Raw genomic sequence first — 17,122 nt, 5'->3', positions numbered from 1 at the left:
GTCGACTTTTTTTTCGCAAAGACGAATAACAGTTTATTTCATTGTGCACCGTAAGTCATGACCTATAAAACAGTGCCTATTCTGTGTTACAAAAAGCTGTACTTACCTTAAGGATAATTTAAGCATGAAGTATTGAATCATATGGCCAGTGCAAAGTACATAAATCAATTGCCAATAAAAATCAGTAACATGTTTGGCCTTTTCATGTGAAAATCATTATACTTACATGTGTTTCTCAAACTGATTTTTTGTAATTTTGTGAATGAATTGGGAATGCGAACAAATTGCTTATATTTATCATTAATTAATTTTTTTTTTGTGGGGCCATGGCATTGTAGTGACCAGAACTCTTTCCTCCCGTCCAGGCGGTCCGGGTTCGATTCCCGGAATTTCGCGCTTGCATTCCAGCGATGTTCCATGCCCGCCTCAACTCACCATAAGCTTCAAGCTGGCCTTGTGCACCCCCCCCCCTCCCCCCCCACACACACACATCGTTCTTCCTGTTCGGTAGGGGCGTGTCGACCTCTCATTGCAGCTGCAGACCCTGCGGGATCTATAAAATATATATTTATATAAATATTTATTACTTTTCTGGCTCTTAAATCTTAGTTTACAATGCAGTGAATGCGTTAATGTCCGTTGCAAACACGAAATTTCCCTTTGTAGAATTGAATAAAATAAAACAATACAATTATAATTCTTAATATCATAATAACATTCATTGCAAAGAACACCAACCACAAAAACATTTAATGGTCGAAATTTTTTGGCATTTAAAATTAGGCCCTGCTGGGATACTTACGTGATTGGCAGCAAGAAATCGTTTCAGACATCTATCAGCACGAAAAATAACTGGTATTGCATTTGACTTGCTACTCGCAGCAGAACGTCGGAATACAAGGGCGGAGAGAATACTGGACGTCTCCCCCAACCTCGGATTATAGGCATCGACCGGTGCTATTACCACTTGTGAAAATACTCGCCCAACCTCGCTGGATACGTTGAATACGCTCTAACCGTTTCACAACTACGATACTTTATACTGGTCACTTAGTCAAAAAAATTTTTGTGCCTAACTATTATTTTATTTCCAAAATACTAAGAGGCCTATTTTTAATTAGATTGTTTTTACATTTCAGGGAGAAAATGGTTTTTTGTGACGAAGATAGTAATTTGCCTGCACTGTACATCTGTTTAACATACATAATTCAAGTTGTTGGCCGGCACTAGCAACCACTGTTGGGTCAGTTGTTCAGCGCTAATGGAGGATAAAATTGATCGCGAATAGATGTTAGGCACATTTTAATTGCAACATTCTAATGCTGTTGTGAACTATATTCAATTAGCACCTTCATACTAATCGCACTGCCAATATGGTTGCCATCCTGTTGTGTATTGAATCAAATCCACAGGAAGGAAGATGATTGAATGACTGGAGACAATAAACACGCAATTGTATTCCTCGAGAGGTTCTTCATTAATAAACAATTTTTTGTAATTTTTTTTTCATTATACATTTATTCAGAAATAATTTTCATTTGCATAACATGGCTGGATACATTCTTTTACAAATTTTTATCGAGCTCTGTTTTATTTGTAACTGAGTGAAATCCCGCTGGCCTCTTGTCAGTTGAATCCAGTTCCTCCGACTGAGGCCCTGATAAGAACCTACTCGCCTGGTTATTAGATGCAAGATGGGTTGAAACCCCAGGTTATTTTCTTTGAAAGATTTGTGCAATGGGAGTGCATGACTTGATGTAAGTTTTTGGACAGACGCCATTGCTAAGAACTTTTTCTATTGAAGAAAATTAAAAAAAAAAAAATAAATAAATTTGTGTCATTTGTGGGTTGTTTTTTTTTTCTCGTTCTCTTAGTACATTTTTCTTTGTTTTTCTTTGTTGACCATATTCCTGTTAGGTACGGAATATTTTGTGGTGTTTATATCCTGTTGACAACAGCATTTTTTTTTTTTTGCTTTATTTGTGGTTTTTTTTTGCTTTATTTGTGGTTTTTTTTGTCTTTTGGGTATTTTTATTAATTTATTTTTATTTTAGTTTTTAGTTTTCTTAAACAGAAAAAGTTCTTAGCAATGGCGTATGTCCAAAAACTTACATCAAGTCAACCCCAGGTTAGTTCGCTCGTGGCTCTGTGTGACAACGGGAAGTGAGCTGGCAACAATGGAGTAGCCTACCTTCTGTTTTACCCACGACGGAATGCGTTCGGGATGAGAGTTTGTGTGCGCACAAATCGAATGTTGCCATTTATCCTCCAAAACGGTTTGATCGATTTTGAATACGGTTTTCTGTAAAAAAGGATTGTGATTCATCGGTGATGGTTCTTAGATTGGTGTTGTCGTGTTAACTTACCCGACGGATTTTCTTGGGTTTGTCATATTAATATGCAGGTGAATATGTGTAGTACCTATATCTGATATCTGATTGCTGTTTCTATCTCTACGAGAAACAAATAAGTACATAAAGGTAGGAAGCACTAAGAAAAGTCATAATTAGTTGTTTATATGGCATACTTCACGACAAACCAGCCCTTTTTAAAATGTTCATCTTTCGTTACTTAATTCCTTTTAGTCGGTAGTTTTTTTCTTTCAAAAATTATTGAATTCTTTTTATATTACGTTTACATCCGTCGTGTTTTTTTTTTTTTTAATTTTAATTTTGCTTATTTTACAACAAACAGCTCCCGGGAACTCTCTTGTCATATTTCACAGAATTTATTTTCTGTGTAAAAGAGTTTCGCATGGACATTTTAAAATTAAAGTGGTATTTTTTTTAAAAGTGCGTGATACATGTGGTTCCGAGCAGCAAAATCGACGTTTGCGGCAGAGCATATTCTGTAAATACCATGACATAAATTGGATTTTGGCAAAATATTATTTAAAGAGTAAGGATGGATCTTAAAAATGTATACTAGAAACTTCGGTATGCGTCTTATTTTATTAACTAATTATTCATAAAAACGGCGAAGTTTAGTAGACAAATGCTAGTATAATTTGATTGGAAATGAAAAAAAAAATGATAACATTTTACAACACACATTTGTGCATGAGTTAGAAACAGCAGGATGCATTTAGAAGCAATACCAGCTGAAAAATCTGTTCCGCCGTAACCTTTGTAATCGGTAGATGAAGAACGATTTTTACATATCGTAGTTCACGCGTCCACACACAGATGTCGGGCACTCCACACGCAGAGGTTCATTGCAGTAACACATCACAGATGTCGCACATGTCGGAGGTCGTCACTACTTGTTTTGTTGTATCGCGCTACCACGAAGCCACGTTTTTAAATTGAAATAGGCCGGAAACGCTGCAATGGGTGGCAATAAGACTCGTTTTAAAAAGAATAGTGACAAAGGAAACCTGCTTCTTTCTGCAAGGCGGAAGAAAAGAAAAGGCAAAGCACTCTCCGAGTGGTGGAAAAATAAAAGGTAAGTAACTTATTTTTAAATTGATATTAGTTTGTTTTTGATTCCAAAATCTTCAAAACGATTGTATAACACTTTCCATGTATCTGAATATTTCAAATAACTAAAAGAGAAGTCAGTAAACAAGATAGAGGCTTAATAAATAATAGGAAATATGGTAGGAAATATCCACTGTGCGCTACATTTTTTCTGTTCAGGTATTTTTGAAACAAGCAAATGCTGTCAAAATGATGTTTGTTGGACATCCGTTGGATACGTGTATCGCGCTGTCACCAGCTGCCTTTGCTCCCAGTCGCCTCAGTTGTGCCTTTGAATATATATACTGTATAGAAGTCGCCAGCCCAGGTTAATATTTCTAATACGGTTTTGAGGTAGTTGGTTAATTCACCGCCGCAATCGCCACCATCTCTAGGGCATCGACTTGTGGTGGTCCCTAGCGGACAAGTGTCCAACTCTTCAAACACCCCTTCCCCCTCCTGCTGAACGACCTTGAGCTGCAGTGAATGATGGATGAGGGGTGCGGGGAATGACAGCGGGTGACAGGGCTGCTCTCTAACGTGTAAATAACAACTAAGACGATACAGGGCGTTACGGCAGCGCACTGCAGCGGTGAAGTTCCCAAGCTGCTCATCATACATTCTGAAAAACGTAGAGTAAATCCTATCCACTCGCGACTTCTATACAGTATATATATTCAAAGGTTGTGCTCAATAACCAAGAGTAAACTTACTTTGGTTAAGGCTAAGATCCTGAGTTTCTCGCGAGCGGCAAAGACACGCGTAGTTATCTTTGTCCTCAACAGAGCGCATTAGCAGTACTGTTGAACGATGTAGCGACGCGCGGAAAAAGGAGCGGGGTGGGCAAGAGGACGCTGTTCTCAGAATTCTTATCGCCCAGCGGGGTGTCATGTTTACGACCGCTCTGGGAGAGGGGGGTGGGGAAGGGTGTACTCTTCCTCGGCTAGCATTAGATTTCCAATCCCTTTGCCTATCTGTCCCTTTCCCATACACCCATCCAAGACTACTCGATCCTCAACAAAGCGCAAGAGAATAAATATTACTATTTTTGGTACATTTCAGATAGAAACCCGTACGTAACCGAGTGCAACCCAAGGTAATTATAATAAATATTAATTTGGTGCACTACACATATACGATATACAAATTGTATGTTTTACTGCGGTGATTATGTGGCCAAAACTATCAAGATTTGGTCTCTTTTCCAAGAACGCTCGTTCACAACTAACCGCTACATTCAAATAAGTTGGCCAGTAATGTAGTTTTCCTGCCCCCGTAAAAAATATAATAATAATTTTTAACTGTGTACTACAAAGGTTTTGCGCTCCTACAAATTTTATTTCTTTACACATTTTGTCACAGGTGTGTGCGTATGTGTATTACACAAACAGTTGAACGTTGACCATCTAATAGCATGACGTTATGTTGCAAAGCGGTATTATTTGCTATATTTGATATCTCATTAGGACTGTATTTTTCTTTGCAACTATATATACAGGTGAACTTTTTATACTATCGGAGAATATTTTGTAGCTGAATATCTGTCTTCAAAATATTGCAGGTTATTGCATTAATTTTAGTGTTTTAAATGTATTATGTTTTTAAGCATGTATACATGAGGCTAGAGCTAGAAAAATGTTTGGTTTCCGTTTTTAGCTGACCTGCAGCTTATGGCTTTTGATTACACTTCCTTTTTTTATATGTGATGTTTAAAAACGATGTTATTTGTAAATGTCCTGGCATTCGTACTTCTTGTAAAAAAACATAATCATATTTTCGAAAAATAAGCTATCATTTAGTAATTTATTATTGCAATATAAATACGTGTGTATGCCAGTCGCGTCTGGCGAAATGAGGAGCTCCTTTACGCTATCCCTACTGGTGACGTCAAGCATCACTGGTAGTTCGTCTTTTATGTATGAACCGGAAGTCAAAGAGGCTCGAAATAAACATCAGTTGTAACTAATAATAATAATTTAATTCTGAAAGGGCCACATACTCGAAGAATCACCTTCTCTACACAATCAAACGTGTTGGAAGTAAAATATCTAAGGAGTAGGCTACACGTCATAGGTTGTATAAGAATATTTCGGAGGGAGCTAACCAAAGGATATTTTATCGTGCATACAGATAAAGTGATATTTTAAGAGTAGTAATTCCCCCCCCCCCCCCCCCAACACCACCCACAAACTGACGGATTTATTGACACATCCGTACATAAAAAAACACAGCTCCAGAATCTGCACCTGAATCGTCTTAGTGAGGAAAAGGTGTACATAAATTACGATCACTGACTGAGGTTATACAGAAGGTAATCAACCAGAGTAAGTGATTAGGAGCAAGGAATACTAATCCAATAAATATGCCATTGATATAATTGAATGATAATTTTTACTCACGTTTTAGAATTTGATATTGCTGAATAGCAAATTTACATTTTAAAATATTGTAACAATGAAAAATTGCGAACCAATAAATATTTTTTGCTGAGTGTATAATTTGATTATGTCTTAAGACAAATAGAAACTAGATATTATGAGTACAAAATATTTGTAAGTAATAAAAATTTACATTATAAAATACTTACATTAATACAAAATACAAATATTTTTCTTAGATATACAAGTATAACTTCAATTCATTTTCGGCCAACGAACATAAAGTTATGCTTTGGGCCCTGATAATAAATAATACCTACATAATTACATTTTCACTTTTCACCAAAAGTACATGAGGTACAAAAGTCAACAAACCTTAAAACACAATAAAAATATACCCGGTATACATTATATTTTAATACAAACACCAATACAATACTAATTTTAACTGAACATTTTTTGGAGGTATGCATAATTTTATTAAAATTAATCAGAAAGTAATGCAGTTACATGTTTACAACCTTGCGTACTTCACTTGCCTTTGACGAATCCAATATGTTCAATGTTTAGCCAGCCGAAAAGGATGTTTGGATTTTATTTTTAAACACATGTTAAATTAGTCCTTTCTTTTAACACTTCATCGCTATCACGTGAATTTAAGGCATCTTACATTATTATTGTACTTTTGTTTTGTAGTAACGATCGGTAGGCTAAATATATACATGTGTTTGTTGAAACTTCGTTTTAAACATCCATAAATTAATTTTGTCAATTTATTTATTGATACCAGCAAAATTCAAAATAAATAATATTTAAGTTACGACCTCTTAAATTATTAAAATGATATATAAAATATGATCAAAAAATTTTCAAATGATGACGTATTTTCAACTGGAAGTACGCGAGAATTACACAGATTCATTTACTTGCGTATTGCATAGCATACTTCACGTCCATTTCTGACAGCCTTGCGAAGTCACTTCCAAAGTATCTACAAGTATATTCTTCAGGCGAATTCTGACACGGCATTATAATCTTCCATTATATCTAGAAGACGTGTTCTTACATTTGCTTGGAGTTTTCAATTATTTTTTTGAAATAATAAAGGCAATTTTAAAGTTTAACTCCATTTCAGAAACACTTACGCAATATATTTGGTGGTTCTCTGTAGTGGGTTGGAATTTTTATAGGCCAGTGTGTGAGCGAGTGAATTACTTTTTGCATATTCGAGCAATTCAAAACTTAGGCAATAAAGTTTAATTATAACAATTTCACGTAAGCTAGAAAGCTCAAAGGCTGGTAAAACAATATAATTTTATTTCATATAATTCTAGATCAATTTCATCTAAGTATAACACACTCATTTAAACACATTTTATATACATAATAATTTTACTTCAGCAAGGTCTTCGGTTTCTTGTAACACAAATAAAATTACCTAAAAAAATTACTGGACATACTTACAAAAGTTTTTAGATTGTAATATTTGCCAAATAATTTAAATAAATCTAACTGAAAATGTAAGAACACAATATAAAGGTCTTTAAAATTGTATTTTGGAAAATTACCTGAATGTTTATTTGCTAAAACTCCTCATTTCACTTGTTCAAAAGTATTTACATGTATACATATGCGTGCGTGTATGCACTTGGAACTTATGTTTCGTTGATCATTTATAGTTGGAAATAATGTAGCGGAAGTTAAATTGAAAAATATATAATTCTTTCTGACCAATATTTGTTTACAAACATAATTTTACATGACCCCAGAAGAAAAATTAAAAAAAAGAATCGCCACTGCTTTGTAATTGTGTTTCTAACGAACTTGTGTAACTAACGAAAATGTTTAACTGCTCAAGGTTAGTGATACAATAAATGCTTGGGTAGTGAAAAATCTATTGTTAAAAACCAAAGGTAATTTTAAACGACTTTTAGTTAACCATTGTTCAACGACAGCATCGAGAGATTGGCCCTTATTTTTGTATCGTTATATACATAACTAAATCATTACGGGAGGAAGTTGCCATAGGCGGCTGGTCCTTCAGTTACTATTTTTTTTTAAACATCTCTATAGAGTTGCAATAGTAACTATTAATATTTTGATCATAACTCATTTATGTAACATTACACCCAGAGGTATAGCCCATTCTACCAGAGCTTAAGTTGAGGTACAAATATAATTAAAGAAACACAATTAAATAAATATAACTAAAGAAATATAATTAAATAAATTTATAGAAAATCATTGTCATTTTGCAAATAAATTTTTTTTAACAATAATTGAAATATTCTAATAAAATTTTAAACATTATTTATTTGTCTTGAATGTACGATTCTTGAATAGAAGTATAAATAATAATTTAATAATTTAAATTGATTTTGGAAGTTATATTATTATATGAAACCATTTTGCTATTATTGTAATACACCGTGATTGCAGGATTCATTCATGTGTTAAGGTAAAGAGTCATATCAAAATACATAATGAAGTCACTAAGATAATATGTGAAATAATGTTGTAATAAAATGTAATGTGCGACGTTCACGTAGATGCCCGTAAACGAAACAGGTTAGATATTATAATCATATTTAGCACTTTAGTATTTCCAAAATAAGTTTTTTTTTAAGACGCCCAACTATTATAATAAATCTCTATCTACTAAAACAATTCAGTAATTGTAGTTAGATGATTTTAAATAAAAAATATTCTATGAATAAATTTGTCACGACAAGTGAAGCATATTAATAATAATTTACATCACTGAAAAGCTGACAAATATATCTATAGAAATTGTCGACAACGTGAGACGGTTTTCAATTCATTGATTACTATTGCTGATACTAGTGTTGTGTTTTGACCGTTTCGAAGCGATAATATTCCCGCCTGAACTCCTGCGATATTAGAGCCATCTAGTGAGTAAACTCGGAACTAATCGGAGCTCTAGCGGCAAACTGTTGAACTCGTTCCTTTCATCAGCGGGAAGTGACAGTTAAATCACAGTATTTAATACTCAGATTATTTAAATTCTGTACGTTGTATTAAAAAAATTACTAGACAGAATTGTTCATTGTACCTCCTTTAAGTTGTGTGCAAAGTAACAGCCGTGAACCGTTAAAATATATACCTAATATTTAGTTTTGAAAATTTCAAAATTAAAATTAAATAAGAAAGCATTTTTTGAAAAAAATTCTATCGTCATATTTACAAAATTCAAAGTTTTATTTACAATTCTGTCTAGTATGTATTTTTTATCTACTACGATATTCATGGGAGAAATAATTTTCTTGGAGGCTGCAAAACTAAGGATCTTAGCCTTAAGTTGCTGAACCTATGACTAGCCTATGGAAAGAAAACGCTACGTAACATGAACGAAAAAAAAAAAAAATCTAAAGTAGGTAATACATAATTTTTCACTTAAATTAATTACATGTTTCAATATTAATTTTCGATGGGCTCTTTCGTGGGCATCTTTATTGGAAGGCCGCGGTGTGCTACGGTTAATGGCTGTCGCTCATTAGCTGTTATAGTCTCTGTATCATATTTAGATATACGGTAGCTTCAATTACAGAACAGCCACTGAGCGACAGGCAGCAAGCCCTCCCACACCTTAGGCCGCGGCCTTGCACCATAGACGGCCATGGCTCTTAACGACACATATAATTTAGTCTAAAATTTGCCGCAATATAGATACACTACTTAAAATATAACAAGACTCGCTGGAAAAGTATTGAAACCCTGGCCACCGCGAATGCGAGTTCAGTAATTGTACCTTCAGAGGTAGTATATAGGTGGGTAGTTACCACGACCATGTTCTACGTTATATGAGAAGAGATATAAGTTTCCTTTCTGTAGCGAGAAGTTGGCTCAATTTCAACATAACACAATGATAATATAGTGAACTGTCATAAAATTTCGAAAAACCGATATGGTAATATTTTGTATTCAGAAATAACTTCCATTGATATAGTCCATGCTGTCAGAAGTTTGACATTCACTTTTTAAAAAATTTCTGGCAGTCCAATAGTTTTCTGGTAAAATAAGATCTTTGCAATCCTGTTTACAGAGACCTTTCTCACAAGCTAAACATCAAAATTCGGACAGTGAAATAGATTATAGTAGTTCTGTTTAAATTATGATTACCAGTTGTGATTGCAATAATAGTAATTTATGTTTAATATACTGTAATGCCAGTAACATTCACTTTTAAATTCACTTAATTGGTTACGGAGCAAATATTATGTTGATCGATAAAAATAGGTATACTTAATTATACACAACGTACATTTATAAAAGTTAAATTAAAGTTAAAATTAAAGTATGGACATTTGGATTTAGAGAAAATATAGAAACTAGTATCTAGGTCCATTGTGGGAGCAAAAAAGACAAATTCTTGTTTGACTTTTCTTAAAATCAAAAACGTAGACTACACGGACTTCCATGTTTTTTTTAAACTTCGAAATGAAATTTGTAGAAACAATAAGAAAATTTTCATCTAGAAAATAGTACACTAGCAAACTGATTAGGATAATATTTTCTGGAGTAGTTCAGCTTCAGTTGCCTGAGCCAGTGCCTAGTACATAATTCGGGTCAGCCAGATAACTCCGACCAGACAGAGCGGAAAACTGTTCCAGCCTATCAGGACAGGCCATTGGTATTAAGTTGCCTATCTACCTGCCTTTGAGGTTTCAAAAACATATACGTTGTTTTATGCACTTTTTAATAAAACTACCAGAGCAACAGCTCTTTAAATTTTTTATCCGACAAGTAAAATGAAGTCTTTCTGTTTATATGTTATTACATTTTATAATTTCGTTATGTAAGATACTAAAATTAATTGCTCAAAACAAGCAATTTTATGCCTGAATTTCCGATTACTTATCCAAAATTTGTGAAATATGAATGGATACAATTAGTCGACATTGTTATGATCAAAATGATAGAATGACAAAGTAGGGTCACCGTTTTAAATTTCAAAATATTCGCTTACGAAAATGTAATATTTTGGTGTTCTGTGTGTCCGACTTGTGCTGCCGAGCGACACACACACACACGCAAAGTTCGTGACCAGGCTCAGAAGGGGGAGAAGGGAGGGGATGGCACGTGAGTCTGCGGAGGGGTAGTTCTGACCTTGGACTTTGCCCCGAGAGGTAACAGTATCTCGCGTTAGCAACTGCCAGCCGTTGAGGTATCTCATACCATTCCACACACGAGAATGTGGATGTTTTGAGAGGAAAACACTTCTAAATAAAGTGAATATAAAGTATATAAACGCATGTGTTAATCGTGATTATATTAAATTGGTTAGATAACTAAGCAGAAATATTATTAGAAATAAGTAATTATTAAGTAGTTATTAGTCATCAGCGTCATATATAAAGATGGAAGCCCGTGTAGACAAAAGAAAATCAAAATCAGGCAAATTGTTTATGAGTGCCAGAAGGAAGAAGAGAAGAGGAACAGCCTTGATTGAATATCAAAAACAAAGGTTAGTCGCATTTTTTTGCATGGACCCAAATGGGGAATTAAATTTTTTACCAACCGTCCTTTTTCTTTTACTCCCCTACAAAGTGGGTAGTAATAATTTGTCACGTTTTCAGAAAATATATATTAAGGGGGCGGTTCACGTTGAACACAGAATTCGTAGTATACTTCATTGGTGATATAAATCTTGTGTGTTATGGTAATGTGATTGTAACTAGATATTCACATAAAATAAAGGTATTACTTTAATATTTACTTTATGGCAAACACTGGAACAGTCCAAAATGTTAATAATTTTTTTTAATATGGTTCTTTGAGACAAACACGTCTTGTTTCTTGCATATTATGTGCAATTATGATGCAATGTTTAGAAGAAAAAAATTATACAAGTATTTTATTCTTATAATATTTAATTATGTATAAAAAGTGAGTATTTTACTAAACGATACTTTTTTTTAATCAGTTTTTAATTTTTCCAAGTGCATCGCACCATGTTGAAGAAAGCCGTACATAGTAGTTAATAAATTTATATCCCTATAAATACATGATCTACTCGTTAAGCTAAGTTTCTTCTTCAATTCTATAGCTCGATAATTGTTGTTCGTACAGCAACTTAGACAACATGCACGAAATATTCCTTGCATGCACGAGAAAGCGGTTTGACTAGTTGATAAACTGCCAACAGAGTGCAGCTACTGCGCTGTCCTGCCTTCCCGTCCTCCCGCCGCGTAGCAGCACTGTCGGTGCGCGGACAGTGTTGCCATAGATATTCATGTGAAGTCATGGTCCGGTGTTACTAGCAAAAATGTATGTTTTCTTGTGAACACTAGATAATGGGTAAAAGAAAAATATCGTATCGTGTTAAAAAAAAAAGGGTAAAAAAGCTTTAGCAGTTCGTTTGACCTGGCAAAAAAGAAAAGAAAATTACCTGACACAAAAGAAAGATGAATCCAAGCAAGTTACTGAAGTAAATCAATTCCAGGATGCCCTACAGTAAGTAAATTTAATTTAATTTTATTAATTTTAAATATGTAATCCTTAAATATCACAATGTTCTGCCGGGATGTGTTCTTGTTGCTTTATTAGACATTCGCGAACTGCGTATTTTTTTTTTTATCTTGCTGCAGTATAAACTCTATAAACCTCATTGTTTCTTAGCTGTTTTTGAGATTTTTTTTATATTTGGGCTCTGTTGTATACAGTTTAATCTATAGTAATAATTATAGTATAAATATTCGCGAGGGCAGTGACAGATGTCACTTCAGTAGTGCCACATTATCTTTGTCCTAATCCAGTGAACATGTGATTGAACCCACATTTTTTTAGTTATTATTTACTTAAGAGTCTTGAGTATGCATATAATCCATTGACAGCAACGCAGACGCACAATTATACAATAGTATGCAATTCGTCTTGAAGTAAATCAGTGACATAATTTTTTTCTAGTGTCGTAAACCTCAGTAACAAGAGTAACACCAGTGCACGTAGTGTCGTTTATATCAACACAATACCGACAATAGGCCTACCCCGAAGCATCAGCGATTGACAAATAAATAAATAAACTTAACGTTTTCAAAAAAATACGAAATTATCTCTAATATCTTTCTTTATGTAAATACAATATAACTAATATTGACTACCTGAGAAGGCCTGGAAATATCGGAGTAAATAATAAAACTAGCAAGAGAATGTAGAAGCAATCGTATACTTAAAGTGTGTTAACAAGTAACCAATGAATAGTTAAAAAAATTGCTTGATTAAGATAATACTTATCAGTGATTAGTATACATTAAATGCCATCGGTCCTGGAACCTGTGAATTTTTCGTGCATCTCGTCTTGACAATAATTTGTGTTTAGTAGGTATATTAAAGATAAAAAATATGTTTCAGGAAAATGCTTGATGCTTAGACTTTTTTTTTTTTATCAAAGACAAAAATTCCTGAATGACCCGAGTTAAAAATATTGGGCATTATTCTCCTTGTGAGTGGATATTGCCTAAGTACATATAGTCAACCAATTTCTACAACATTCAAAGTACGGCCAAATAAAATATTTTGAATGATATTAGTCAGAAAGTGTGTCTACTGGTGTACCACAAGATTTTGAAACATTTTTGAGAAAATTAGTTTTCAAACAGGAAAATGTTGAGTTACAAATTTATGAAAAGGCTGCACCAAGATGCTCAAGTTAGATTTTAGGCCGGCGAGGGGATCTGTAAAATCTTCTCCCTGGGATCAGGACTAAGTGTTTGTAATCTCCCTTTCACCATAATACCATGGAAGGCAATGGCAAACCACTGTAGCATCATCTGAAAAACCTACGCCCCGGACAGGCAGTAATTTTGGTATTTTTTACATTGATACACTAATATACGAATTTCTTAAATAAGAATTATTATTTGTTTGTTTTCTTGGAGAGTAGTTTTAAATTTAATACACGTCTGGCCTCGAAATGCAGCAGAAATATACAGGCCAGTCACCCTGTTTGGTACAGTTAGCTCTGGCATGGCAGGTTCCACAACACTAGCGTACAGCCCAGTAGGATGTCCCTTCACAGTGGATGCCTACCCTGCCACTGTTTCTTTTGAAGAAGAGTGCCGTGCGGTCAAGCTGTAGCTCATAGTTTTGATTACTAAATATTTAATGAAAATTTAAATCAAACATATAATAGTCTTTTATGTATTAAACCATTATAACAACAAATAAAAATTTAAATGGCCTACATATTACAAATGTAAATTAAAAGTAAAAATTACCACACATCAATATAAGGCCAGCTTGCGTTTTGGTTGAGCACCTGTCCCTATTGGCATAATAGAGAAAAATTTGCGTTGATTAAAATTGTCTCTATTTGCATCGCATTTTGTCTCAAAGTGTGCGATGATTTTTAATAGTAACACCTCTAATTAGACAATTTACTGTTGCAATAATTGATCTAAATTACTCAGTGATTTTATTTTACACTTGTGCTAATCATTATTTATAAATTTGTTTGTCATTATGATTCCTATTTATTAATTATCAAGTATAAATTACGTCTCATAACTTCAGGCCTTCCCAAATTGAGTTAACCGTAAGAAAATTTTAAATTATGGTATGTTGATAGAGCATTTTTTTAACGCCTCAATTCAAGATACATATATGTTTGAAATGTTAGTGAAAATGATAGTAAAAATATATTTGAAATGTGTATTATGATTTTATCTTGAATCATCGAATAATATGTACAGCACGTAAATGTGTTGATGTCTAATGTGCGCGCGAAGGTATTTCCCGACGGGCCGTCAAACTTCGCTCACCGGCGCGGCGGATTGTCAAGTGTCCACCTCGATCAGTCGCGGAGGGTCGTAGAACTGGCAACACTGCGACTCTCAGCCCGGTCTGCGCATGCGCGGGTAGAACCGCCGACCGCCTTCACGTGTCTGAAACAGGCCAGGAGGGAGGAGCAACACAACCTCCCCGTCTGAAGAGCCTGACTCGCTTTAACGCCGTTTAATAAATAAGTTATTAGAATTGAGGGCTTATCCACAAGGATAATGTGCTTAGGATTTTTTTTCCTAACCTAAATTAAAACTGTGTTGGGGAGGGAAACTAAGTGCGTCTCAGGCCGAAGCCCATACGCTCTAATCATGCAGGGGTTGTGCCATGCAGGAGGGGTAGCATGCATCGTGTGCTAGGAGGGGATTGGCCAGCCATGGCAGCGATTGGCGCCATGACTAACTCCCTTCACTGACTATTCCAGACTAAAACTAGATAAGTTGAGCCCAGGTAAAACCTGCATAGACACAGGGAAAACCCTGGGCTCTGACATGCGGGATGCAAAATTTCATGCATTAATATCAAGCAGGAGGCTTACGGGAAACAGAAGGATGGATCTGGAAGAAGAGTTGGACAGAGTAGAAAAGAGTCTACCATGCGGGGGGTTGGGGGCTTGGACATTTTGTGGTCTACGACTAACCGGAGGCATGGGTGGGTCTCGCGCGAGACCTGTGAGCCTATGACTGTACGCTGGCGCTCCAAGCGAGATGTCTTGGAACTACTACCAGCGCTCACGTCTGGTGTTTTCCTCGCGTGGGCAGCCAGTCTCCCGGAAAAAAATTCCACTTTCGCGCGCATTTTGTGAAGTGTGAGTCGTACGAAGTGGTTTTGTAGGCAGAGTGGATCTGAAAGTGTAAAACATGTCCAACAGAAAAAAGCAGCCTAGCCGCATTTTGAAGAAAAGCAAGAAATCTAAAACCATGCGGCAGTTGTGGAAGAAGAAAAAAGCCAAGGCCGAAACCGGAACATGTTCGACAAATTCGAGGTACTTAAGTCATACGCTCGTTTTGAGGTGTATATTTATTCATACATTATTCAGGGTTTCAGTTGGCTAATGAATTTTCAAAAAACAGTTTGCTCAGCCAATAGCCTAATTTTCTTTTGCAACTGTGATTCAGGTTTATCGTATTCGTCAGTTTATAACTTATATAAAAAAAAGAGAAACTGGAAATGTTTATGCTATATATTGTAATTTTCTGTATACAATAAGAAAAATAAATTCGAAATTAAAAAAAATCATATTTTAAGAAAGATGTAAAGAAGAAAATATTCTGAAGACGAGCTTGTAATTTACCGAAGTTGTAGAAAAATTTTCTTTAAGTTATAACACAATCTCACTATGTATTTATCCTTAGTAACTAATTAATTTGTTCATTGAGTAAAACTGCAGTTATATCTTTTTTTACCTTATTATGACAGTACTAACAAATCACGTTATAATCTCTGCTAACTTTTTCGGGTCAAGGTCACGTAACAAATAACTGGAATAAAAGTTATTCGTATGAGGTATCCAGTTACCACGTTTCCATTTCGTTTTCTAAACGATTTCGAAACACTTTTCGAATTGAATACGCTCGTGTATACAGTATTTAAATCGAACAGTCAAAGTCGGGCATCCAAAAAATGAGACAATACCAGCTTGACTAGGGTGTTAAATTTACCTAACTCATATGGTTATCGTATTGATATCCTTTTGAAACTAAACGCGTGAATTTTTTTTGCGTATAAGATTTACCTTTAGCCATTAAAAAAGTTTAAAATATATACTTATTGAATATTATTGAAGTGTTACAGTTTCACGTCATTTTCTGTCGAAGACAACAAAATACAACCGTGACAAACATAAAAATCGGTACATTGGACGACAGTATTGCAACGTTATCAGATCAGATCGATATTTCATATGTGAAGGGGTATCGTACTTATAAACAAATTTAATACATGTAAACTTAGTAATTAAGCGCTAGTTTTGAGTTTAATAAACTAACATTTTACTAAAAATGGTCTAAAAAATTAATTTGAAAAAATATATATACAAAACTGCACAGTTTTAGTTACACAAGCAGATACGAATTAGAAAAATCCAGGATTCAGGTTGCAAATCTAGAAGATAATGAGTTTGCAGCTAAGGTGATACTGAAATTTTGCGACCCATTACATGGCACATGTGCAACAGTTGAAATAATTAATCTTGCTGCTCCATTTAATGCCAATGTATTTTTCATGTCAGTGAAGAAATAATGTATGTAAACGTAATAAAAGATACCCTATCTATGTTATAGAATAATCTGTCCAACACAAAGTACTATTATGTGTACTTCTATTTTTAGTTTTTGTGTAAGGATAACAATTTTACTCACTCCACTGTACTACAGTCATGTGTGGTTGAAATTGCACAACTGCCTAGCCATTCGTTTGAAATTTTTGTCCATCATTCAAAGTCAAATTTCCCTTGGCCAACGACTCAGTCTCATAATATAGCTGTGG

The 17,122-nt window shown here is 34.6% G+C and overlaps 1 protein-coding gene across 21 annotated transcripts in view; it reads left to right on the top strand.

The window, feature by feature from the left end:
• The window catches only part of LOC134535104 (uncharacterized), a 305,166-nt gene that overhangs the window by 92,327 nt on the left and 195,717 nt on the right, over window positions 1-17,122 (top strand). The window contains exon 1 of one of the 21 annotated variants that reach the window (XM_063374004.1): window positions 715-3,444. The exons of 19 other annotated variants lie outside the window; for them this stretch is intronic. In XM_063374004.1, coding sequence (XP_063230074.1) covers window positions 3,329-3,444 — 116 coding nt within the window. In that variant the 5' untranslated portion in view covers window positions 715-3,328. Of the gene's footprint in view, window positions 1-714; window positions 3,445-8,101; window positions 11,322-17,122 lie in introns of those variants that run through there. One more of the 21 variants, XM_063374010.1, reaches the window with a different exon arrangement.

This window comes from Bacillus rossius, chromosome 8, assembly GCF_032445375.1.
Source record: "Bacillus rossius redtenbacheri isolate Brsri chromosome 8, Brsri_v3, whole genome shotgun sequence".
NCBI classification, from domain to species: Eukaryota; Metazoa; Arthropoda; class Insecta; order Phasmatodea; family Bacillidae; genus Bacillus; species Bacillus rossius.
Note: the sequence above shows the minus strand (reverse complement) of the source record. Positions and strands in the feature narration are given on the sequence as shown.